This window comes from Copadichromis virginalis, linkage group LG7, assembly GCF_057382275.1.
Source record: "Copadichromis virginalis isolate Kocher_CV1m ecotype Utaka linkage group LG7, C_Virginalis_male_GT1.1, whole genome shotgun sequence".
Lineage (NCBI taxonomy): Eukaryota > Metazoa > Chordata > Actinopteri > Cichliformes > Cichlidae > Copadichromis > Copadichromis virginalis.
This window is the reverse complement of record NC_140624.1, coordinates 27148446-27173901: the sequence shown is the minus strand read 5'-3', so window position 1 is coordinate 27173901 and position 25456 is coordinate 27148446. Positions and strand designations below refer to the sequence as shown.

The 25456-nt window shown below is 38.2% G+C and overlaps 1 protein-coding gene across 6 annotated transcripts; it reads right to left on the bottom strand.

Annotated features, from left to right (window-relative positions):
• Positions 1 to 363: 363 nt before the first annotated feature.
• On the bottom strand, positions 364 to 25409 carry ppp6r3 (protein phosphatase 6, regulatory subunit 3). Of its 6 annotated transcripts, none has more exons than XM_085462785.1 (26): positions 25346 to 25409; positions 19639 to 19810; positions 19218 to 19451; positions 18288 to 18474; positions 18002 to 18139; positions 17703 to 17768; positions 17159 to 17271; positions 16307 to 16420; positions 15886 to 16012; positions 15546 to 15698; positions 14265 to 14414; positions 14004 to 14068; positions 13784 to 13899; positions 13205 to 13290; positions 12543 to 12629; positions 11897 to 11994; positions 9797 to 9851; positions 9282 to 9412; positions 8145 to 8260; positions 7330 to 7522; positions 7103 to 7200; positions 6681 to 6876; positions 5693 to 5710; positions 3517 to 3624; positions 2511 to 2585; positions 364 to 2372 (listed from the first exon to the last, which is right to left on the bottom strand). In XM_085462785.1, exons 3-26 carry the CDS (start codon positions 19442 to 19444, stop codon positions 2321 to 2323), a joined length of 2769 nt encoding a protein of 922 aa, XP_085318911.1. In that variant the 5' UTR covers positions 19445 to 19451; positions 19639 to 19810; positions 25346 to 25409; the 3' UTR covers positions 364 to 2320. The 6 variants fall into 6 exon arrangements, with proteins under 6 accessions (XP_085318911.1, XP_085318913.1, XP_085318915.1 ...); XM_085462787.1 differs by having other exon boundaries at positions 2511 to 2582; XM_085462789.1 differs by having other exon boundaries at positions 11897 to 11943.
• Between the last annotated feature and the right edge of the window lie 47 nt (positions 25410 to 25456).

Genomic DNA, 25456 nt, shown 5'->3' with positions numbered 1-25456 from the left:
ATTCTAAGTCAGGTGGTTACACAGCAGTTTAGGTTGTCCAGGTGTCCAAGAGAAAGAACAGAGCTGGAAACTAGCATGGCAAGTCCACTTTAAAATCCTACAAGTATTGGTGATTGGTGCATTTAGTGCTCAATACAAGAGTCAAACCTGTGTGGACACATTCTGCAGTAATAGTGCCAATCAAGATAAGCCAGTGTTTGGTTTTGCCCAGGGCACCAACGGTTGGTCAAATTAAAAAAAAAAAAAAAAAAAACCAAAAAAAAAGAAAGTTAGACACTTATAATGTTAAGAACCCCCCAAACACAACATACACCTCAGGATCCAGCTGCCACCTCTAAAACTGGAGACCAAAATAAATCAAACCATTTTCCAAATAATGCTTTATGAATGTGGTTTTAAAGTGAAGAACGATTCCCAACAAAACATTGATGAACAAGAATGAAGTCAATGAAAATAGAAATAAAACTGTTTCAAACTTGGGTGCTTTACTCAAGCTGCACCTCCTGCTCTGCAGGAATAACTTACACATGAACACATACCAGACGCTAAAACACTACAGAGCGTCTGATGTGATAACTGTAAAAGTAATCCTTATCATTTTATCTTAAAAACTTGCAGGTAAAAAGTAAAATGTCACCATTCATATTACAAAGTAATCTAGCAGGAATGTTTGCTTTCATTGATTAGACTGGCTGACAGAGTACATCATTTGAAGTCACCATTAAACTTTTTTGCCCAAACTTTCTACAGCAGTACCTCCACCTCACCCACTGTACGGTCTAAACAGTGTCACCTGCTGGCACACAGTCATTGGCTGAAACAATTTCACTTGATTGTCACATGTAAGCCCATGAGGGTGGACACAAGGCAATCTTGCAAAAGGTAACGCAGAAAACACACAGCTTCCACATGATGTATGAGGCATGAAAAGTGCTGTCCCTAGCACACATTAGAAATTATGTATTGCATTCAATGGGAAAATCACAAACTCAAACCTTTTTATAGAGTATGTGCGCTTGAGCTGAACAGTACAGATATTGACTTAAAAAAAAAAAATCATATTTTGAAAACCAACACTTTCTTACCTATAGAGGAAACCTCCAGAGCCAAGCCTTGCCAGTCAATATCTTTCTAATGCCGAGATGGTGGGACTACACACAGTAGCTCCATCTGCTCGCCCTCCACAGCTGACAGAGTTACAGACTGTAGATTGTGTAGCTGTTTGGGCCTACCCCATGTGGCAGCTGTGTGTTTTGGCAAAATGTATTTATTTATTATTAAATAAATTTATCCTCTACTTCTGTGAATAGTTTGGCAATTAAATGCCTTTCAATTTTACTATAGTAGCAGGCTGAATTGACAGTTCTGCACATTGGAGATGAATATTCAACTTGGAACGACATTTTTAAAAAATATAATGCAATCTAAAGGGAGACCCAGCAAACTGAAAACCAGTTATCTGAAGAGCACTTGCGATAAAAACAAAAAACGAACATATTCTTAATGCATTTATAGCTCCTAGTTTAGGTTGTGGTGACAAACATCTCTTTAGCCTTCCAGCTGCGAGGTAAGAACCTAGTTAGCATGAAAGCAGCCAGTAAGAAAGAGACAGTGTTGGTATATCTCTATGGTCATTTTTTTCCCCTTTTTGTTACTACAATCTCAACTCCATAATAAATTAGAAAGAAACATACCAAAACAGCTCATCAAATGTTATTCAATGCAGAAGATCACAAGAGAAAAATCATTTGCAATTAGCTGCAACAAAAATAAAACTGTTTCAATTGGTCAGAGCAGCTCTGCTCAGAGACAGATCAACGGTGGGGGAGAAATTTTAAATATAGCTCTAACTTGAAGTGTCAGCCTGTTATGCAGCCAATAACAACAACATGGTGATTGGTTGATCATGAATCAGCTATTCCTCTCTGTGGTAATTCAACTTATGCTTCTGTATACATTTTCCTTTTATAAAATATTTTATTCATACAATCATTTCCTTAACCATCGCAACATTACTATTTAATTTTGGGAGTCAGGATATCAGTCACACATCACCTCCTAAGTACAATAGTATATAAACAAATGCAGAAAAAAAATTATTCCGTATCCATTTGAGTGTCTCTCATTTTACTTCTTAGTCCATCTTGTGTCTGTACACCTGTCTGCCCATTTGTCTTTCAGTGATGAGACGATGGGAGTATTGCTGGTCCTGATGGGGCATGTGGTTGGAACAGCTGTGAGCAGCAGCCTCTGCTGGCTGACCAGGAGAAAGGCCCTGCATGGCAGAACAGGCTGGCCATTGGCAGGCATTAAGTGACTCTCATGCTGGCCCGTTTACAGCTGGCTCAGAGGACACAGAACTTCTGTCGAGCCTAGAAAAGAGGAATGAGATATAGATACGGAACCTTTTGAAGACAGAAGGAAATATCACTGCATAAATGAAGACTATGAAGAGACTGATTATATTCTAATGAAATTCAAACTTGAATCACAAAGGCAGTCAGACTTACTTGGCCTCCTCTGTGGGGGACATTTCTTCCAGAGGACCATTGGGTAGCTCCACAATGGGCCGACATTTCTCACTACTTGCCAGGACACGAATAAGGAGAGAAACACAATATATTCAGTTTACAATACCAGAACATGTGAAACGGTTTAGAAAAGGCTGTAATGGAAATCAGCTCAAGATAATTTGTATCTTGCAGCAAAACAGTTTTGTCTTGTCATTTATCAATTCCTACACCTATAATTTCTTAAAAATAAATAAATTCCAGTCAATAGAGCAACTGACCAAGCTCTGATTGGCCAGGAGTTATACTGAACTTATTTTCTGGGTGCGATGCTCAACTCGACTTAAGAGGTTTAGTTACACGAGGAGATCACTCAGTCAGGATTTCTCCCCCAAACCCCAACTATCTCTAACTGTTGGCATAGAGCCCAAAGGAGCTGTCTGCCATGCAGTTTTAATACCTCATTCACTGAGCTGATGTAAAGCAGACTTTGAAGGTAATCTGGAACTATTCATAGACTTTAAATGACCTGCTTTCTGGAAAAGGTCTAATCCAATTGAAAAGGGAAGGAAAGAAGTTGTTTACTTTGTTGTTAGGCTAACTATTTTTTAATCAAAATCAATTTACTAATTTTTAAATCACATCTTTTATTTTCCAGGCTCATATTTAACCAAAATGGAAAGGCCTGCAATTATTCACAGCTCAGAGAAACGTGGGGCACTGACATAGCTGCTAGATGCATCTGGATGGCGATATAACAGAAATGATGAATGTGATGATTCATTACTATTAATGCACTTGAAGTTATGAAGAAACATAATCTGACTATCAGATTCTGCAAGCACATCTGATAGTAGCAATGAATACTGCAAAGTCCTGCACATTTCAGGGACAAATGTGTGACGGACGACCGCTGAACACTGCAGAGCACGTGCCGACTCTGGCTTTTTATAAGACAAAAACAAACTTAAGTAGTGACTGTGAGACTGTGTGTGCTATATCTGACCCAGTTTTAGGACAGCAGGCTGTGGCTGAGCTGTTGATGCCTGCTCTCTCTGACTCCACATACTCCACTACTGAGTACTTCTCTGAAGAAGCAATCTTCTCTTCCTCACTGGAACACACAAGTACACAGCATATGCATTAATACATTGGTATGAATCCCTTCTAATTAGTCACTTTTTCCACAGAACCACACCAACCATTACAACAGTGAGATGTCAACAGTGAAGCATGCTGAACTGACTGACAGAAAGAACAGTAAAACAAAGGATGGTCATGTCGAAATGGAACACCTCTGATGTCTATGTAGGAAAAGCATCAAAATGTACAGCAAATGGAGAAAGTCAACAGATTGGATTGTTTAGCTATGATAGTCTTTACTTTGTTGCTAGCAAGCAAACAGTAAACAGGCCTAGAGACTGATTAGACCAAAATTGTTTGTACCAGCCGTCAGTCTTGCTTTGTCTCAGAGAACCACCAATCATCTTGATGAGGCCTCAATCAAACTAAAAACACTCACAAACATCCAAATCTATTCAAACATTTAAAAAGGTGCTATATAACGGGTACCCAGAATGTGTAAAATTAGAAAACAAATGTTTATGGTCTCCTGTTAAAAATCTGCAGTCAGTTACATGTTTTAAAAACAGAATTTTACAATTTCACAAAAACATTCAAACTCATATAGTCATGCTTGTGTAAATGTAATTTTAGTCAAGTACCAAAAAAGAGAAAACGTTACTTTCTGGAATTTATAGTACAGAAAAACAAATACATGTTGTTTTGAAATCTGATTCAATTAGCAACACATTAAAGCACAAATCTTTCTATTTGAATCTACCTCAGTTATTGTTATATTTAGAATGGTTGTATTTAGGGCTGTGCAATATGACCAAAATCTCATATACCGATATAATACATTTATCGTCCTGACAATGGTATAAATCACAAAAATGTAACATTTTATGTAAATTCTGGAATCTCGAGCAACTCAACTTGCGTGAAGTGTTTCCAGCTGGGCGTCCTTTACCTGGAGTCCAGTGTTTTAACCGATGCATGAAACTATACATTTTTAGACATAAGTTGTAACGGCCATCGTTTTCTTTCAAAGTTTGAGTCGAAGGTTTATTTTTTAGCACCTGACGGCTCTTTTTTGCTTCTCATCCGTAAACTTTCTGCATACCCTTTCACGTGATTCAGTTTATTTTGAAAAGTCTCAACAGGATCAAACAAGTGGACAGCGGAGCCACTCGATGGTTTTACCGTCGTTGTTGTTGCTAACAACAACAACAACAACAACAACAACACATAAAGACAGGCGCTTGTCCGTCCGTAGTGTGGTTATATTAAATATAAGAGAAAGAGAGAACTTTAAGAAATTAAGATAGCCACTACAGTGATCATCAAAATGATGAAAAAAATATTGCTGTAAACAGTTTATTTTACGACACCACGAAACAAACGATAGCGTAAAATGAAACGATAGACGTTTTTATATTGTCATCCGATATACATCGTTATATTGAACAGCCCTAGTTGTATTACAGCCAATATCAAATTTTGTTTTATTATGTGAAGAGTGAGTTGTGACGTGTACATGTTTTTATTCTGTATTAAAGTAGTTTTTCAGTCAGAATACAATCACCACATTTTGCTTTTGTATTTTGCAAAAGTAGTATTGTTTTTCTCTCTAATAAGTCACAATCGCAGGATGGACACACTGTCTATTTGCTAAAGCCAAAAAAATAAGGCAGCTATGGGAAAAGCACACCAATGAAACAAGCATATGGAGAAATATATTTAGAAAGCTGTATGTAACCAATAAAAATCCAACTGAGGCCACTTCAGAGAACTGGTTTCTACTTTGGGCCAATTTCATCTGGAACATTTCAGCCAAGAATGAGATTGTGTTGCAGTGTTAGAATAAAAGTAATCTGAATAAGATCAAGGCAAAATTAAAAAGGGAAAAAAAAAAACTGCACTAAAAAAAAAAAAAAGAAAAGAAAGAAAAGAAGAAAAACACACCTTTGATAAAAACACATGCAGAATGGAGATAATGAAATAAACAAACAAGGAGTTGAAACCAAAGAAGATCAAAATTCCGAAAGAAAAGTTGGTGGTTGACGTGACAACAAGACTACATCACGGCTGCAGGCTGATCTCTGATTGGCTGTACATACCGATAAGATTTCAACACTCTGAAGAAGACCACACCCACAACGCACAGCAAGAGAGAGAGGGGAAGCTCAGATTGTAAGTGTCGCTCAGTTCATTACACTGCTGTTATCAACTCAGGCAGACAGACAATATGATGCAGCATCAACAAAGGGACGGAAGGACAGAGGACAACCAACTTTAAAACCTGACTGTTCAGGAAACAAGGATTTCACCATGAAAGGGACTTTTTATGAGGCACTTTTTAAGCTTGTAGGACAGAAAAGTGGCATTCAAAACTTGGTATCCCCAGTTTGTGTAAGGCAAGACCTCAGTTACTTTGGATTTTTGAACATCAAATGGCTATCAAGGAGTAAAACACAAACAAACTAGTGTTCAAATATCAACCCCAATCCCCCCAAAATCCTATTTTCTGCTGTCCACATTATCATGTCACATTACACTAACCCATGACAGGGCACACAAATTAAATGTCACAGGATCTATAGTGGTTGTATCTAAAGTCTCAAAACACCAATAGTGTAAAGAACTTATGTTAGCTACAGTCACTACAGTCTAGACAGCGGAAGAAAGAATAGTCAGTGTTAAAAACTGAATCAGTTTATAGGCCCCTTTCTTTATGGCAGTGCAATGGACCAGGTCAAGTAGGAATCATTTATCAGATCAGCCTCTAATCCTCATTGAGGCACAGATAACTAAACTGGGATTGTATTCATAAATAAGTAAATTCTTAAAGTGATAACAATTTTTAAGAATTTACACTGACTACAGCCTAGTTAAGATGAGTTATTCACAAAGTAGGACTACCTCAGTAGCTTAAGAGTTTTTCTTCTGGCATGAAGCTACAATGAGCCAGCCCCGCATCCCATAAGAGACACCAGTTAAAACCAGCCAACCCATGCCTATAATCACAGAATTCCAACTGGCACTGGCACCACTCTCATCACCATAAGTCTGAAGCGTAATTCTTTTGTGTGCAAGTGATTCTCGAACCTCTTGAAAACGGCGGTCTCAGTCTTGGCATCAACAGTGAGACTGACTGTTTCTTTCATGGAGCCATTGATGACCGTTTCTGTGATGCTGCGGTGCTCAGAGCTAGATGCTTCCTCCTCTGCCTTAGAGCTCCCACAATCACTAGGTGCAGAGGCAGCTGGAGAAGCCACACTCGTGCCCAACCAGCCATCACAGTCTGAGGGATGTTAAGAAATGTGACATTAGGTGTCAGGTCTAATCAATCAATCAACGTCAATTAGACTGATTTAGCATCAACAGCTACCTCAACATGGGTTACATTCACCCCTAATATAAGAAAGATATAAGAAATATAAGAAACATCATCAAGTTCAGGAAATTCTGGATACTTCCCTTGTCAGATGACAAGAATACTCAAGGACATGCATTTGTGCATATCTCACCTTCAGACTGCATGGGTGCGTTAACCCCTAAAGGGTCAATTGTTTCTATACTTGTTTCCATAGCAACAGGAGAGTTGCATCTCAGGGGGTCTTTGGGGCTGAAAAATAAATATAAATTTATAAAGCACTTTCAAGTTTCACGGCTATCTTAAACACAAATTATTTATTCCAGAAACTGCAACACTGCAGACAGAAAAACAGACCCACGGTAAGTCAGGACATCTTACTTGACAGGAGTGAAGTTGGAGAAATCAGCCCAGCCAGTTTCTGAGTTTGAGTTAGCTGCAGGAGAGGAGCTCCATGCTGTATCAGGGGAGGTGGAGGGAGAGGATGGAGCTGGGTTGCTGGGGTTGGAGTTTGAAGCTGTGGATGTACCCGTGTCCATAGGGATATCATCAAAATTTGCCGTCCACACTGGGCCTAAACAAACAAACAAAAACAACAAAAACAACCCCAAATATATAGGTTTTAATTCACGCATAAACTGAAAATAACTCCAATTAATTACCATGATTAATTATTCGTGATTACACAATGCAATGCCTACATAGTGAGGGGTTTTAAAAAATAAAATTAAAAAAAAAGTAAAATACTGCCATTTTTTTTTTACTGGCTCAGTGTTTGTTTGTTTTTTTAAATAAATAAAAAAAACAACATAATTTATTGCTTATTGCGCAATTTATTGTTGATATTATTTAAATATGCTTTAGTATGTGAAAAAATACATACTAAAAACATGCCAGTAGGAAGCGGCCATTGTGGAGAAAATGAAAGCAACTGTTACTGATTCTTCGGGGTTGATCTAAAGGAGTTGATTTGATTATTCAGTCGAACTGGGAGGGGTTAAAACTCAGCTGACAGCAATCTACTGACCAGCAGTGAGATTTTACACTCTATAACTTTAAATTAATCTTAGTTTAATCTTGATCCTAAAATCAAGTTGAGGCAAAACATAAAATAAATAAAAACGCTTGTGACAATTTGTCATTAGGCTACCACTGTGTACTTGAGTCTTACATGTGGTTGTCTCAAAACCACTAACCTGTGTCAACTTCCATTCTGTCATCGTTGCTGGGGTTGGAAGCTTCAAACTGATCCCTCTTCACGTCCTCCTCCTCCGAGTCTGTGCTCTCCTCGCTGTCTGTGCTGCCTGAACTCCTGTGATGGACAGATCAAGTATTAGAATAAAGATCTGAGCTGTCCTCTTTATACTGTGAGTGAGATTAAAAATAAATAGATAAATAACTAAATAAATAACAGAATATACAATTCAGCAGGAATTGATATCAGGATTTTATTGATACAGCTTAAATAAACAGGCTGCTCTGGTGGCGTTTTGTAAAACAATTTATCTGTATATATGCTCCTATATGGAACTTACAGTTCACATAAACACATTTTTTTGTATTTTTGCATAATAAGTATGTAATGCTGGCCTTGTTGACCACTAAAATATGTATTCAGAGCCATACGACCTTCACCTTTCTCATTTCCCTCATCTTTCCATTGTGAATGAATTTGTGTGTGATTTACAACTAACACTGACAAACCTAGAGATGTTTCTTATCCAAGTACTGATGACATTATTCATATTATGTTGATTTTAAATATTATAACGATTATTATTACCATTGTATTAAAAATACTGAAGTAACAAGCTGATAATACAAAGGTTTTTTGATGACTACAGCAATGGTGATACAACTACCACTTTTCTAAAGCAATCACACAAAAAGCAAAAAACTCTAAACACAACAAATTATCCTTAAACAAGACTAAAAAGTTTTACAAATAGCTTCTGACGTTGATGTTAATAAAAATGAATCACTATAAGATCAAATACAGTGTCCATATGAATTCATGAGAAAACCTGCTATATCATTCCTACCACTTGAATGTTTTAGTTGTTCAAAATCTGGTGGCACATGGTTCACATCCGTACCAGCTTGCTCTCACAGCACTACAACTATGCCCATGTTTGACTTGATAGTCCTGTTTAATGCTATCAAATGAAGGCAACCCCGCCCCCTTAATGAAAACATTAAGTAACAAATAATTTAAAAACAAGTGGAAAGATAGTATAATGAGGCCATTAAGGTTAATTCAGTAACTCAATTCAGTTCAGTTGCAAAAAAAAAAAAAAAAGTTCAGTTTCTTGGTGCATGTGTGTCTGACTCACCTGGGGCGTCTCTGTGCCTCTGGTGCAAAGGTGACATCTTTTTCATCCCAGATATCGTCTTCATCTGAACCAGCATCTTCAAACTGCTGGATTTTCTCCTTACAGCGTGCCTCAAACAAAGCGATATTTGCCTGGAGAAAATTTACACACATGTCAAAATTAGAGTGTCATCGGTTGTGCTTAAAGCACATGCACATACAAAGTAAAGTCTTACAGAACAAAACCCTAGGCTGTGAAGCATTCACTTAGAAAGCAGGCCTCAGGCATCTTTCACAGCATTATGCTGTCATTTCTTTTCCTGAAGAATACCTAGAGGCTTGTTTGAAGTACAAAAAAAAATTACTTCAAGGTTTGTATTCTACAGCAGTTTTATTTTCTCACTTTCTTGTCATCTGCTTCCAAATTAATATCAACATCAGGATATGCACATCATGCCTTTAAAAATATTTTAACTAATTCCAGAAGAGTTTTACTCTCAACATTATGAATTTTAGATTAATAATCAAAGTACTTACACTTTCATTTGTATTCAGTGAAAAATTGATGTCTGATATTCTATCAAAGGGAATACTGCAAGGTTAAAGAGAGAGAGTTTTATTGAGTTAGATTTGTTAGGCATTCACATACAGACAAGCAACAAATTAAAGGAAAAACCCCAGATTCCCTCCTACAATGGGGGAATCTTTTGGCCATTGCTGTGGGAGACATTTTAGTTGTAGAGTGATCTTTTTTTTTAAACCAGTGATGAAGCACTCCCAATGATGCAAGTTGTTGCCAAGATGTTAATGCTCCCATCCATAGGGAAAGAATGGCTTTAATAAGTATGACTGATGTGACTCAAACACCATGACCTTTAGTTGCCAGATTCAAAAGCCAGCTGAACTTTTGGCGTCATCAAAACGAGGGAATATCATTTGTGCTGCTTAACCACTGTGTAGAATTTCATAGACTTGGACAAACAATGCCAAGTCACACTGCTGGCACAACACCTTATCAAGACACTTGTTTTTCCTTTAACTCGTCTCCAAATGACCCCACACAGACAAATTCTAGGACACAGCAAAAGTTTGTTTAATATTTCAAGCAGCCAGTACAAAATAAACAACTTTTAATCACCACCTGATTCTTTATGTCCCCGTTCCATGTTTTAAACTGACCAAGCTAAGAAAAGCTACATTTCCAGGTAGAGGAAACAATGCAGACAAGGAACCCAACATTGTTAGTCTCTACTTTGATATTCTGATGTAGTCACATAAGATTTTGCTGAAAATTTACCATCCACTAAGCAATCACTTTTTGCCCAAGCATGTTTTTTTTTTTTTGTTGTTTTTTTTATTGTTAGCCTAGTTCTAACAAAGATGAAAATACAATAAATATAAAACTCATCATGCATATTGCAGTTGGATATACACTATTGAAACAACTAATAATGAAGGAATTATCTATGTTTTTCACCTGTGTGACCACTTATAATAACTTGCCAACATCTGCCCTGTATACAATGCACTGTTCTTTTACAGCAAAGAAGCAGAGGTTTTATGCTGTGTACATCTCTACAGGAAAGTCAAGTCCTCTCTTTTTTAGGCTACATCAGATATGTTCCAGGCATCATGATGGCACAGGAGGCACACCACTTTAGACACTTTAGATTAGCTAGAGCAGAAGCATTATCAGGTACATCAGTTAAAGACCTCAGTGAATAACAGCTTTATTTTCTAAAAGAGATCTCGCCAAATTTTCATTACACTAACATTAAATAATATTATGCTTAACAGAATTTGTAGAGGTCATGTCTGTGGTCAATGTGCATTTTCAGCCTTTCTGGGAAACATTCAATCACTGAGGTAGGTTGGTCAATGCTATGGGTCCATTGTATTTATGCATCCCCCATGTATGAGTCTTATGTTTCTAACAAGCATGCTTTTCGACAGGTGTTCATATAGCTACCTACTCAGAGCAGATCTTTTCTTCCTAAGCGCTTTACTGATGCCATTTTTTTTTTTAAATTAAAGCGGAAGAAAAGAAAGTAAAAAGAAAAGTTATTCTTGTAACTAAAAGTTACAAGAATAACTTAAGGTCACCAGAAGCCTAAGATTATGTAAGAAAGCTGTACTTCACTGATCCACTCCCAGGCATTTTGAAAAACAAGTGACATAAAAGGCAAAACCACAAGCATGCCCATTCCAGCTCACCCTAAGAAAGACAGAAAAGAGGCGGCCCACGACAGCAGAAAAAGGTGGATATGATTTCTTCTTTGAGCCAATTTTTGCCTTTGACGTGATCATTGTACCAGGCTAATGATAAAGCATAAAATGGTGTCGCTGGTGATGACATTTCTTTCTATATAAAAATGAAAATCTAAATTACTCAGAAAAAAAAGCTTTATGCTTTTTAAATTGAGTTTAGGGCTAGAATGGAAATCCTTCACAAGCCAATGAATGACTCAAAATTAAGAAATTAAATTGAAGACCTTTATTTTAAAAGTCATATGCAAATATTCTATAACTGAATGAATTAACAGTGAAAAAAATGACCCACCAGCTTGTAGTGTAGTGTGCTGTACCTTTTGTGTTACATGGTAATACTTAAATAGCAAATGTAGGAAAAGTACTCACTCCACAACATCGTCCTGATCAGCAAACTCTTCGTCATTGAAGCCAAACTGCTCAATAAAATTGGACGTCATTTGTTGCATCTGATAATCAGAAAAGGCCTGGCAAAACCCAGGACCAACGATAATGATATACTCTTGGCTCTACACCAAAAATGTCATTACTTGCAGTACAAAGAACATGTATACACATACTATATTCACACACACATAACATACATTAGGATAGATGTTTAAAGTACATTCATTTTTGAATTTTCTACTGCTACACTGATGACAGAGTTATTGTGCAGGACCCATGGACACAGAGTACCCACTGAAATCAACAGCTGGCCAAGTCAAGGGGGAAGAAGAAAAAAAACCCCAAAACAAACAAAGTAACCTGATGCACTTGGGAGGACTTCAATTTCTCTTGTGAAGCATGAAGTGGACAAAATTTAAAAAGAAGTTGACATGTATGTACTGCACATTTAAATTTCCTAGGGTCCCCCCCCAATCATCGAAAACACTTTTGACAATAACTTTTAATATATAGAAGGTTTTGATTTGGCCCCCTAGGCAGAAAGGCTACCTCTACATGAGCTGGGTTTATGTGCCCATGGGTCTGCTTTGTGTGCCTTCATCCATTTGCATCTGTGTTTAAATCTTACTTGTTGAAGAGACGAGTCTTGGTGAAAACCACTCTCTTTAAAGTCCACCTCATCATCACTGGAAGAATGGATGTGGTGTGTATTTACCTGAGAAAACATGACATTTAATACAAAATGATCTCCTGCTTATGGAGTGCAAAGAGTGCCAAAATTAAATAACATAATCATTAAACTATAATTTCTGCTTACATTAAAATTAGAAGTACACTTTTATTAAAAATATAATTATTTCACCATTTTATCATCTCATGGTTCCTGTGCTACAGTGCGTCATGAAATACTGAAACTGTCACAGCAGGTTGTCAACAGACCCCAACATCTGACCTCACCTTTGACTGGAGGATAAACATTGGATAGAATTTACTTAAGTGCTATATACAGGTGATGCTTAGTTCATGCTTTGTTCCCAGGGAAATCAGTCTGGCTGACATTAAAGTTCAACTTCATAATAACTTACTGACTCTCAATGTCTTGCTGGACAGTATATTTTAAACTGAATCATTGGCTCATCTTTTCCTCGTTTGTCCTAGCAGTTTATTTTCAATTAAAATTTACATTAAAAACATTTTAATGCTATGCCAAAACACTTTAGCTGTTAAATGGTTCAGCATGAAAACAAACCTGAAAGCTTTACTATTTTTCATGTTCGTGTTGTTACTCACCAAGTCAACAGTGTTTCTTTTGTTTGTGTCAGCCAGCTGTCCAGAAATAAAAGATTCCCATTTTTCTCGATCCTCTGCAGGGAGCTCTGTCACAGACATGAAATTTATATAGACACAGACACACACACACTACATCAACATAAAGAGCACAGCTATCAAAACTACTGGCAGAAGACAGTGCTACCCCCTGAGCCCCTTTACAACAAAGTAGAATAACAATGTTATTCTCAAATTATGGGTAAGCACATCTCTCACTTTATTTTCAGTTATGATTTTAGTGTCCAATAATTATAAAACCCAGATAATAAACAAAACATTCATGCTCCAAATTCTATTCCACAGTTTCTTGTGTTTTAAAGCCAGCTCTTCTCTTTCCCCTCACATGGAAGTGCTTTTTGTCCTTCCTAAAATACGAGTGTAACGAAGGGGAATATGAGCTAGGGTTTAGAAACGTTAGTGTGCTGATGATGATGTGTTCCTGGTCAGTATGAGACCTATCGATGATAAACCTACACTTTACAGGAAAGTAACAACACATGATGGTGCTAGATGAGCACTCAAAGAAATGTAATTCCTCACCAGAGATGAGCTGTTGTATTTGCGGCCCATTAGGGCCTTTGTCGCAGTTATGAACTATAGAGTTGGCTATTCTGGTCAGGTGACCCATGTAGCCTCGTCGCCGCCCACCTTCTGCCCTAAAACAAGGTTCAATAGTAGTATTAGCATATTTAATAGGGTGCTAGCGCCATGACCAATAAAACACAAGTATTATGCTTTTAGTGCAAACAAGAATACTTACTGTTCTTTCTCATTGGAGCTCCAGGCATCAATGATTCTCTGTATAAATTGGCACTTTTGAAACAGCTGGTGGAGAAAAACACAAGATACTAAATACACCAAAGAAATATCTGACAGACAGCTCACGTGACGTATAGTTAACTTCCAAGTCTGTTGCTCGTATAGGCCTGTATAAACAGGTTATGGACACATATACATATGTGTATTTATACACACACACACTAAAAAGTGTGGTTTTCCCCTTCTAGTATTTCAATCTTACATGTTTGATGAGGATGCTTTCCTTCACGTGTTCTGCCTCTGTGTCTGGTTGGATGTCTATGGGGGCAGGAGGCATAGCCAGTATCATGGCTGTACAGATTTCCACCTGAATGTGGAGGAAGTTGTTCCAGATGTATTTGAAATACATATCCTGTTGAGTAAAACAAAAACAAGTACAAAAGGAGACGCATTAATAATGGATTGGATTTATATAGCGCTTTTCAAGGCACCCCAAGTGCTTTACAATGCCACTATTCATTCACTCTCGCATTCACACACACTGGTGGAGGCAAGCTACGGTTGTAGCTACAGCTGCAGACTGGGGCAGACTGACAGCAGCGAGGCTGCCATATCGCGCCATTGGCCCCTCTGACCAACACCAGTAGGCAGTAGGGTAAAGTGTCCTGCCCAGGGACACAATGACCAGGACAGAGAGCCCGGGGATCGAACCGGCGACCTTCCGGTTACAGATGCGCTTCCCAACCCCCTGAGCCACGGGTCGCATTAGTAAACCGACGGACAGAATAAAACTAGGGGGAACCACAACCAAAGGTTTTTCAGGTTTTTTTTGCCGACATAGCTGACACAAACTATGAAGGAAAAAATCTGTCATGTCTCCTCACAGGCTGAGATCTTATATCCGGATCATGGTGGACATGTAGGCTCCCTGTGCATTGCCACTATACATGACAAGTGATAACTGGATGGCCAGATTTAAGCTAAGTATTTTTTTTATTAAAAAAAAACAAAAAAAAACAAAACAAAAAAAAAAACCACGAAATACTGAAAAGCGATGTGTTGTGTGTCGTGCATTATGAATGATGCAGGCCGTTTGAAAATTCAGGCCAGCCACATTGCTAAAAAATAAAATCCAAAACAACAAAAAGTTAAATCATCCATTTTCTTCTGCTTATCTGGGGTTGGGCAGCGGGGAAGTCCAGACCACTCTCTTATCAGCCACCTCTTCCAGTTCTTCCAGTTTCCCAACAATGCTCCATCTGGTGGCAGATGGCTGCATAACATCGGGATGCAACAATTTACTGGGATTGGACATTGACTTGAATGGTGTGGAAGTTTGAAGTGTAGGGATAAAACTTTCTGTTAATTGTGCAAGTTAGGATTTTCAGATTTAGACCAAAAACTCTGAACTGGACTTCTGTGGAAAATTTATGCCCCAAAAAATTTTCAGAAAACTTTTGAACTTGTCTAAGATCGAAATTCATTGCATTGATTGTAGTCTCCGCCCCCACACCACACACCCTAAAAAGAAGATAGTACTTACTAGTATAACTCCAAGTGTGTTGAGGTTAATTAGTTCTGTATTGATGCTGTGTGTGTTGCTCTGCAACAGACTGGCGACCAGTCTGACCACATTGAGCCTGGTGTTGCCCACTGGAGGGTCCAGAACCCCCCATGTTGTCTTCATCATATTCTTCTGATGGTGGAAAGCAAAGTGTTTATCTTAACTACAAATGTCATTTTCCTTGGGATAAATAAAGTATTATCAATCAATCAATATTTGCAGACTTGGCCTGAAAAATATAACATAGTCCACCTATCTTCAACCTACAATCTGCAAATCTGCAAACAGAGCAATAGTCACAGCTGTAAATAGTCTTTACCTTTGGAGGTTCGAGTAGCAGCTGGTGAAAATCTTTGAGTCTGGGTCTCACAGCCTCGAGGATGCTGTGGTTCACTGAGAATGATGGATGAGACATCCCTGGGGGGCACTCCATATGACCCTCAAACCTACAACACATGTCCAGTCACATGAACTAGTGCAAAAAAGAAAACAAAACAATGTTGCCTTGCCAGTACAGTTTGGACCATGATTCAGACTGGGACTATATGATTTAAGGATCCAAATAGGAGAAGTAAACTTTGTATACTGCAATAAAGACAGAAAGAATGTTTGCGGTATTTAGCTCCCCATTTCAAGCGGTATTGTGTTGCTTAAAAATTGTTTAAAAATTGATTTATTTTAAAATCTCCACCCATGTCAAATTAAAAATATCAACTGGCAGATGAAAGGACAAGACATACGCTGGTCTCCTCGTCTCAAACAATGTGAGCAGGATCTGGATAACGCTGACAATTGCAGACTCGTTCTTTTCCTTGTCGAAGATATTAGAGAGCAGCTGCTCTACTGTCTCCTGCCTGAAGAGGAAGATAACAGACACTTAAATGAGGGAAAGCAGGTTTTTTGCATGGCAGAAAATGACAATGAAATCGAACAAAAACAAAGATAGACACAAGAGAATGATTTAAAGTTTGATCTGGTTGATCGTTATCAAAATTCACACCAATTATCTTATATCTGAGTTCAAAGGTTACGTCACAGTAAAACAAGAGCACTCAGAGCGTAACTCCCCAAAAGGACAAGGGCTATACTAAATGACACTTTTATTACAATACATTCCCTCTTATTGGGTCACTGCAATGCCATAGGGTGTTGTACTGAAAAAATAAAGTGTGTTGTACAGCTCTCTGCATGCCCTTTCATATGATATGGGGTTTTTTTGTTTTGTTTTTTTACAGCATCAACTTTGACCTTGGGCACTAACAATGAAGATCAAGGTCTAATACTTAGCCAACCCAGGTACTCATGTCCCCCAAGGACTAGGATATTGTTGTGAAGTATCCATAAAAATTACTGGCTCATATAAAGTTTTCACTGATATTTTCACATTTGGTGTGACCCTGACCCAATTTCACCAAAATTAAATCAGCTCGAGCTGTTTTTGGTATCATCGTAACACAACTGAAAATGAGATTTCGGAAACCAGACTGCTAACAAACAGGAAGACAAACAAACAAACTGAACCAACGACGTACTCATAGATAGTTTTATTCTGTACAATACTGACAAGTTCTCGTAAAGAAGCAAATACATACTTTTCAAGTGTGGACAGAAGTGGATCAGGTTCTGAAGAGCCCTGCACCTGGAACATCTGGTCTCTGCTCAGTCTAATGATCTCACAGAGTGACTGTGATGCATTGGAGTGTCTCTGTTTTCAAGAAGAAAAAAATAAATAAAACACTGCTAACCAGCTTAAAAATTTAAAAAAAAAAAAAAAAGCCCTCCAGTCTTGTATTTCCCTCCTGCTAGCTGACCAGGAGGCTATTTGTTGCAGCCCTCGATCAGTGAGCCAACTCTCTAATGAGGCTCTCATCCCACAGTCAAATAGAATGACTGAAAGTGCAGGGAAGAAAATCCCATCGGGAGAAACCCCCACCCCAACACCGCCTCTCACCGAGGGCACATAGGTACAGAGCCCAGCACCCCTCCAGGTGACTTTCTGCACTTTATATAGTATTGTTTAATATTGGTAAATATTACATCTGAATGTCTTCAATGATTAAATAAGTACCAGTATACTTCCTGACGAATACCCTGGTGAATAACGGAAGTACAGGGCAAAATATGTAAGAAACTCACATCTTCATCTTGAGAAGGTTGTATCATCTCCACCAGTCTCTGAATCACTTTCTCCTCATTCAGCCACTAATAGAAACAAAGAACTTTGTCAGGAAATCATAAAATTTCATTATTAAATAAAAAGGCTTCACAACGTTTCACCCTTTGCTGTCCACTTCATTCCTTAACATCAACTGAGAACGGTTAATAAACTATACCAGATGGCAATATAATTTAATGTGGACTGTAATATTCTAGTGTAAAGTGCCTGAGAGGATATCATTTTTAGCAAAGGAGGGAACCATTTTGTTGTTACCCACATTGAGAACATCTTGTCGTAGCTGCTGTGGTTCGATGCAGGTGAGCATCCTGAGCAGCAAGTCCATGATCGCAGAGGTCCCGATGTGTTTTATCATCAAGTCTACAAAGTCTTCCTGCTTCCTCAAAAAATCAACTATCTTTAAATAAAAACAAGACAAGGTTTTGTCATACCGATTTAAACAGACTTTGTTACACCTATAAGTAGCAAAGCATTTTATCCTCTCAGTATTTTTACATGTTGGCATCATTGGTGAAAAGAAATAAATTAATAAATAAAAATCCTACCTGTTCAGGCTTGCGTCCTATAAGAATAGAAAGAACTTTGGAGAAGAAGCTGGCCAGGAGGGGGTTGAGGGGCGGCTCATTTTGGAGGAAACTGTACAATTTCATCAGCAGTTTTTCATCTTCTCCTAGTCTGTCATTGATCTGGCTCACATCTGATGTAAGCAGCTCACATGATATGTTGGGATACCTGAGGGGTTTAAAAAAAAAAAAAAAAAAAAAAAAAAGGCCCTTTTAGAGTTTTTCCAATAGTTACAGCACTGCTCATTACAAAGCAGATAAATATTTAAATGCAGGAAATTCTAGAGGTATGAGTTCTTCTCAAAGTTATATCCAACCAGAGATCAAGAGTTTAAGTTTAGTTGCTTCATTTCACCAGTTTATTTTGAGAAAACACTAAATTACAGCAGCACTGCCACCATCGGTTCTGTAAGTAGTGTAACAGGAATTTTTTACAAACCTCAGTTATACACCAGACAGAATCAAACTTTTTTTCTTTTTTCTTCAGATTTCCATATTTCAAAAAACAATTTGAACAACAGATCAAAACAAGTGTAGATAATTCTCCTGTGAATTCATATAGCTCAAGTGGGAGCCATATGTTCAAGTAATACCATAGTATTTAAAGCAATGAGTGATTTTAAAGCAGACTACTGGATGTGAAGCTTTCCCAACTGGATTTTCCCACATAATCAGAAGTTTGGGGAAAAGCTCCCAAATCTCAGTTTGACCAATTTCTTCCGGCCTTGTGAACAAACTTGCTAACATTTCAACTTTTGTGGACATGTCAGCAGTTTGCTAGACACTGGAGTTACGCAACTTTGATTTAGCACCACAGATAAGTTTACAGAAAAACTACATCCTGTAGGTTAAATGTTCCTGATGTCAACATACATCTTCGTCAAACTGTGAAATTAATAACCATTTCCTTACTTGTATTTAACCTTTTCCTCAACATCAGTACTGGGTTCCTGTGTGATAAAGGTAACCAGGTCCTCCATACACTGTGGTCTCAGCAGGAAGTCCACAAGTTTGTGATTCTGGGCCTTGCACTCCTGCAGGACATCATCCTCATCCATTACCTCTGTAAGCGTCACATCCTCCTTCTCCAGCAGTGTGTCAATGTGGGATGTGGTGTGGAGGTCAAATTTCCAAAACATGTTGGTTCTTTAATACATACATACATACATATATATGAAAAAAGGACACAAATATGTTAAAACAGATTGTGGGCAAAAGTGAGTCATTAAAATGAGCACAAAAATGAAACATTATCAATCGAGATTCATCTAAGGGGCAATGATTTACTAAGGGATCACTCAATAATCGAGTAACAGTTCTTATTTCAGCTCACCTGTGAGTATGTTGGAGTCCTCACAGCAAAGCTCAGGTTAAAAAGAGGTTTGTTCTAGTCTTTGGGAGTTGTGGCCCATTCCAGGCTGACCAGACGGATGGGCAAGCAGGCAGATAGTGGTAATGGACACACTCACAAAAAGCGCACATACAGCAGTTCAACACGAACACACCTGTGGGAGAAAGACAAAAGCAGATGGGCATATATTAGGGCTGTGCGATATGACCAAAGTCTCATATCCCGATATAAGACACTTATCGTCCCGACACAGATATATATCACAAAAATTTTACATTTTCTGTAAATTCTGTGAATCTCGGGCAACTCGACTTGAGTGAAGTGTTTTCAGCTGGCGTCGTGTACCTGGAGTCCAGTGTTACATAAGTTGAAACAGCCACAGTTTTCTTTGTGAGTATTTATTACACGGCGTGCTGCGGGGAAAAGCCATCAAATCCGACTTTTTTTGACCCCATGCGACGCATATCCGATCATGGTATAACAGTTTGAACAGCACAAATCCAATATTTTCAAATCCGACCTGGGTCACGTCGTATTTAGGGCTGCCACAAACGATTATTCTGATAGTCGACTAGTCACCAATTAATTTTGCGATTAGTCGACTAATCAGATCATCATCCATTGGAGGTAAAACGTACAGCTTATTGCACCAGCAGCATCTGCTCTTATATAACTATCATTTGCTTACAGCTTTAAGTGTGTAAGGTCTGTGCTAACTAACAATAAAGACAAGATGATAGTTTATTAAATTTGCAGATTGTTTCGGTGAAGTTTAATAAACTCCTTGCTATCTAAAATATAACAGGACACCGGAGTATATTCTCGAGCATCTCACACTTCTGATAATCAGCTGTCTGCTTGACGTTTATTCAGCTGTGTAAAAACTTTAATCTCAGCCAAACCGATTTACTCAGGAACAAATAAAACACTGAAAGAAAGCCAAACAATAACATTTTTAAGTTATCTAAGTGACTTATATATCATGTTTAACCTGAGTAGCGAAAGACGGCGGTGGGTTTGAAAACGATTTGCCGGGAGTCCGGTGTTCTCACGGCTCTAGCGAGCCTAGCCCCCGGCTAGCTATAGAGCTAGTGGGTAACAGACGTCTCCGAAAACGTAGGAGCGCTTTTGAAAATATTTGGTGTCTTGATAAACTGAGCAGATATTTGAGGTTTACACAGCTACATTCTCGCCTGAAAATATGTTAAACGTTTATTTTGTGACCCAGAAAGAATAATAAGAATAATATTAAAACTAACTAGCTGCCGCCATTGTTGGAAACTGAGCTGGGCCGCGCTATGAATTCTGGGACACAGCTTCTTCTTCTTCGGGGTTTAACGGCAGCTGGCATCCTTGTACATGCAGTGCTGCCATCTTCTGTTTCAGTCCGTTATTACACTCTTAAATCCTGCTACTTATTCCTGCGTCTTTTGGGATCTTACAAAGCTTCAAACGACGCGTCGACTATTAAACCAGTCGACGACGATTTTGATAGTCGATGTAATCGTGACTAGTCGACTAATCGTGGCAGCCCTAGTCGCATTAAATCAGTCTTTTACGTCACTGACACAAGACAGACGCCAATTATCAGCGCCGGAGAAGACAATCAAAAAGACATTGTGAACGCTTCCTGGCCATCCAGTGAACAACCGGACCAAAAAAAAAAAAAAAAAAAATCAGAATTGAGCATTAAGACCTCCAGTGTGAACTTAGCCTTATAGTCAGCAGCATTTAGAAGTGCTTACATAACTTAAAGGCTTTAAGAATGCCCCCACCCAACATTTGGATCAGATATCCATCTCATCCTGACTTAAAAACCTGGACTGGATAGTGGTGACAACCTCCTGATCCATTTTACATTGTTCTGTGTTTACTACACACTGGTTGCTACAGAGAGCTATCATAACGTGGAGAATGCCAACAGGAAAGAACCAGCATTTTGGAGACATTTTACTGCTGCTACACAGATTTTCTTTACATGTTTGGAATAGGTTTTTTTTTTTTTTTTAAATTAAACAGTGGTCAAGTGAGTCAAAGAGACAATGTCAATGATGTATCAGTAGCCCACCTAAGGCCCAAGATGACTACCAGCTGAGGCTAACCAGCTGGCATTAAACACCAATAATAAGAAATCTACAATAACTTACATGCATTTAGAAATCTCACACATACAAAGAGCGACCTTTCTCTAGTTAAAGAACAAAAAGGCACAAATTCTCAATTATTACTATTTTAACCGTTCATCTTATATAAAAATAAATAAACTCCCCAGTCTCTTTCTCATCACCAACTGGGTATGAAGACTTGCATCTAGGCTAACATGATTCTACTACTTCATCTGTGCCTCATAATTAGAACTAGGCAATAAAACCAATTAATTATCGTGCAAAAAACTTTTTAATAGCAATATAAAACATGGTCATTATTAGGGCTGGGCCATATTATACCGTTCACGGTAATACTGGTATAATGTTAGGCAACGATAGGAAAATGAAATACCGCGATAGAATATGAGTAAAACGTGCATGTGCAGAGCCTTTGTTTTCATACGCACATGGCCGATTGTTGAGTGAAACAGATGAACCAGAATTGGTTTGTAAAAATGCTCCAACTTCAGTGATGTGGAACTGGTTTGGTGTTTGTCCGTCAGATGCAGAAGATGCAAGCGGCCGTCGTTATTGTCGTATTTGTCGGACTAAGATGCTCTTAAATCTGGGAGTAATCTGGGTCCTAAACTCCGTATCGTTCAGGTCAAACGAACACTGCAGCATCACTGAGAGTTAAAAACTGTCTAAATTCTTTCATCTTTAATAAAACGATCAGCATTGCTGCTTTACCAGGTGTAACTATGAAGTTTAACTTCCAGGCATCCATGAAAACAAAATTTATTACATTTAACAGAGTTAGAAGTTAGCAGGAAGCTAGCGGAAGTTAGCTCGCTAGTTACCTAAGCATGATATAGCATGTTCTGACTGAGAGATTTCTGAAAAAATTCAAACGTACAGCTCTGCTATCACTTCCAACATAAATGAAGAGAGGAAAATAAACAGCAGTGACATTTGTAGGGTTACTGAAGTTGGGCTAGCTGGTATATAATGATGTGCTACGTGATCGCTAGCGACACAGCTATGTTAGCATAACATAAACAGTGAAGCTGGAGGACGAACACTAACACTTTTACACTCATAAAAGTTAACGTGAAGGTTCCTCATGGTTAGAGACAAATGCAATCGCATGGCAGGATGCTGTAAACGACCAAACTTCAGTCAGGAGAACAACTGAGATAATACATCCACAATACGAGGTTAGTCATTAATATACTGCAACAACATGGGAATAGAGCAGCTGCCAGAGAATTCAACATTAATGAATCAATGGTACAGAAGTGGAGGAAGCAAGAAGAATGAGTTTAATAAAGTTTGATTTATCTGACTGCTTTGTTTCGCTTAATTTGCCTTATAATCCCGTGCACCTTATGGTCCGAAAAATACGTACTGCACACTGCAGTTTAATGTTGCAAAGCACCTCTTTTTAACTTCAGTGGATATTATACATGGTTATGCTCAGGATATGTCAGCCCATTTCTACTGGAAATGCCTTTTGGTTAAACTTTCAGCAAGGAATTTGCATTTGCACTGTTACATTTTTATAAAGCTTTAATGTACATAAAAACCAGCTTCTTGTTTAAGTGAAAATAAATGGAAGGTTGTCTTTTTGCGCTAGTAATGTTGTGGAGTTGTATTTTGTCTCGCATCAATTATATCGTCGGTTATATCGTTATCGCAAATTTTCAAATATATATCGTGATAAATATTTTTGGCCATATCGCCCTGCTCTAGTCATTATAAAAGTGACAGCTCATTCAATCCATGTTTTGACAGACAATATGAAAAGCCAATGACAATGCCTGAAGTGCTGCTATTGGCTGGAATTAAACTAAGCTGCAATGTCCTGGTTTTTCCCATGTTAAGAATGTGTATAATACGAATACTCTGAAGGAAATGCTCTTATTTGTATACGTTTTTCAGTTTTTGTTGTCAAACAACTTCATGAACATGCAATAAAGATATGAAAAAGTGACAAACAATACCCATCAAGACCAATGTAAATACCCTCTATTTTCAAGCCATCTTTCAGTCCACTTTTCTTCAATGCTAGAGCCCTGACTTAATGATATGATTATGATGTCTGATTAAATCCCTGTGAAAATTTGTCAAAATCTTAGCTTTTCTCTGATTTCATCTATATTCACGTAAGTTTGAAGTTACATTAAACTAAAGCTTCTTGTTAGCAACTATTCTGAAAATTTGTTGTTGACACTCTTGAGATGTGTGCCAGTTCGGTACATTACTGTAGAGAGGTATTAATCCATTCCCATTTCTTTTTATTTTGCTTTCAAGGAGGTAAACCTTCTTTTAATTTTTAAACTAACTTTGAGCAGTACTTCTCCAGATAAATCGCTTAGCAAAGACCTAATTTAAATTGTATGCATCTTTAAACACTTTGTGACTAGCAGTCTCTCATCATTTGACCTATTCATTGATTCCCCACCTAAAAGGTCTTCTAATTACCCGTTCTGTACCACAGACAACCTATAATCACAAGCTCACCCACTGTACAAAGCACCTTCCTACTTATATTCAGAACAGTGACTTGTTACCAAGAGACTGTAGCAACTGCGTGTAATAAACATAGAGGATACCGGCTGCTGTGACTCCCCAAACTACTTTGACAAATCAAGTGCGGCTAGACATCTGGATGCCGATTATATTTCTGCTATTATGAATTTTGTGTTAACTCAGCAATGCAACTGACACAAAAACTGCACTACACTCACACTATAAAACGCCTATATTTTGATAAAACTATCACTCCCCAAAACAGCTGAACATACGCCATAGAGCGAAAATAATAAAAATACCGTAGGCACATAAACATTACGAGCCCGTAATAAAATCAATCTAAATATCCACTCTACCTACATTTCAGGCCTATGTAGTACAACTATACACATGCAATAAGATATCACATTTTAGCTGGGTGGCAATACTTAGTATTCACCCAGAATCACCTGGTTCATCTGGGCTTGACTATCTGTTCCGAACCAACAGACTGAGCAGTTTAAAAAAAATAATAAGAATTTCCTTATGTGTAAAGGCAGTCATTTAACGCAATCGTTATTGGCTGTATTTAATTTCAGCTAACCAACCTTCGAAGGCAAAGTTAACGGTTAGCTTTAATTTCGGCTAAACACGAATCAAAACAGCAGCCTTTTTAATTCACGTCATTACCAGTTCGTTTACATCCTAAGGCCCAAACCTATCTACCACTAACGGTGCAGGCGTTAAAGACAACACACCGGTACAAGGAACGTCACTAGCTATTGTTAGCTAACCCCGTGCTATCGAACTCAACCAGTTACCCTAATATATGTCACATATGAGGGTAATATTAACTGGCTGACAGGTTTGACAATAAAATCAAAATATGATCCCGAGGTACCTTAAAACACTAATGTGTCATGTTAACGTTAGCCTCCTCTTAGCTTAAAAAAACCACAGCCTGACAGCGCAGTGATAAGATGGCCAAGTATGCTCTTTGCTAGCCAGCTAACGTTAGCCGGCTATCTAAAGACTGCTGGCTAATCGTCTCTTCAGCACCAAGTGTATGAGCTTGCAGTTGTACCTACCAATAGACAATGGTAAACACCGACTCTCCAGCATGTAGCTTATCTTAACATTAGCCTCGGACCTTAGCGATACTAAGACAGAGCTAAGATGAAATTTTGGCAAGGAAAATA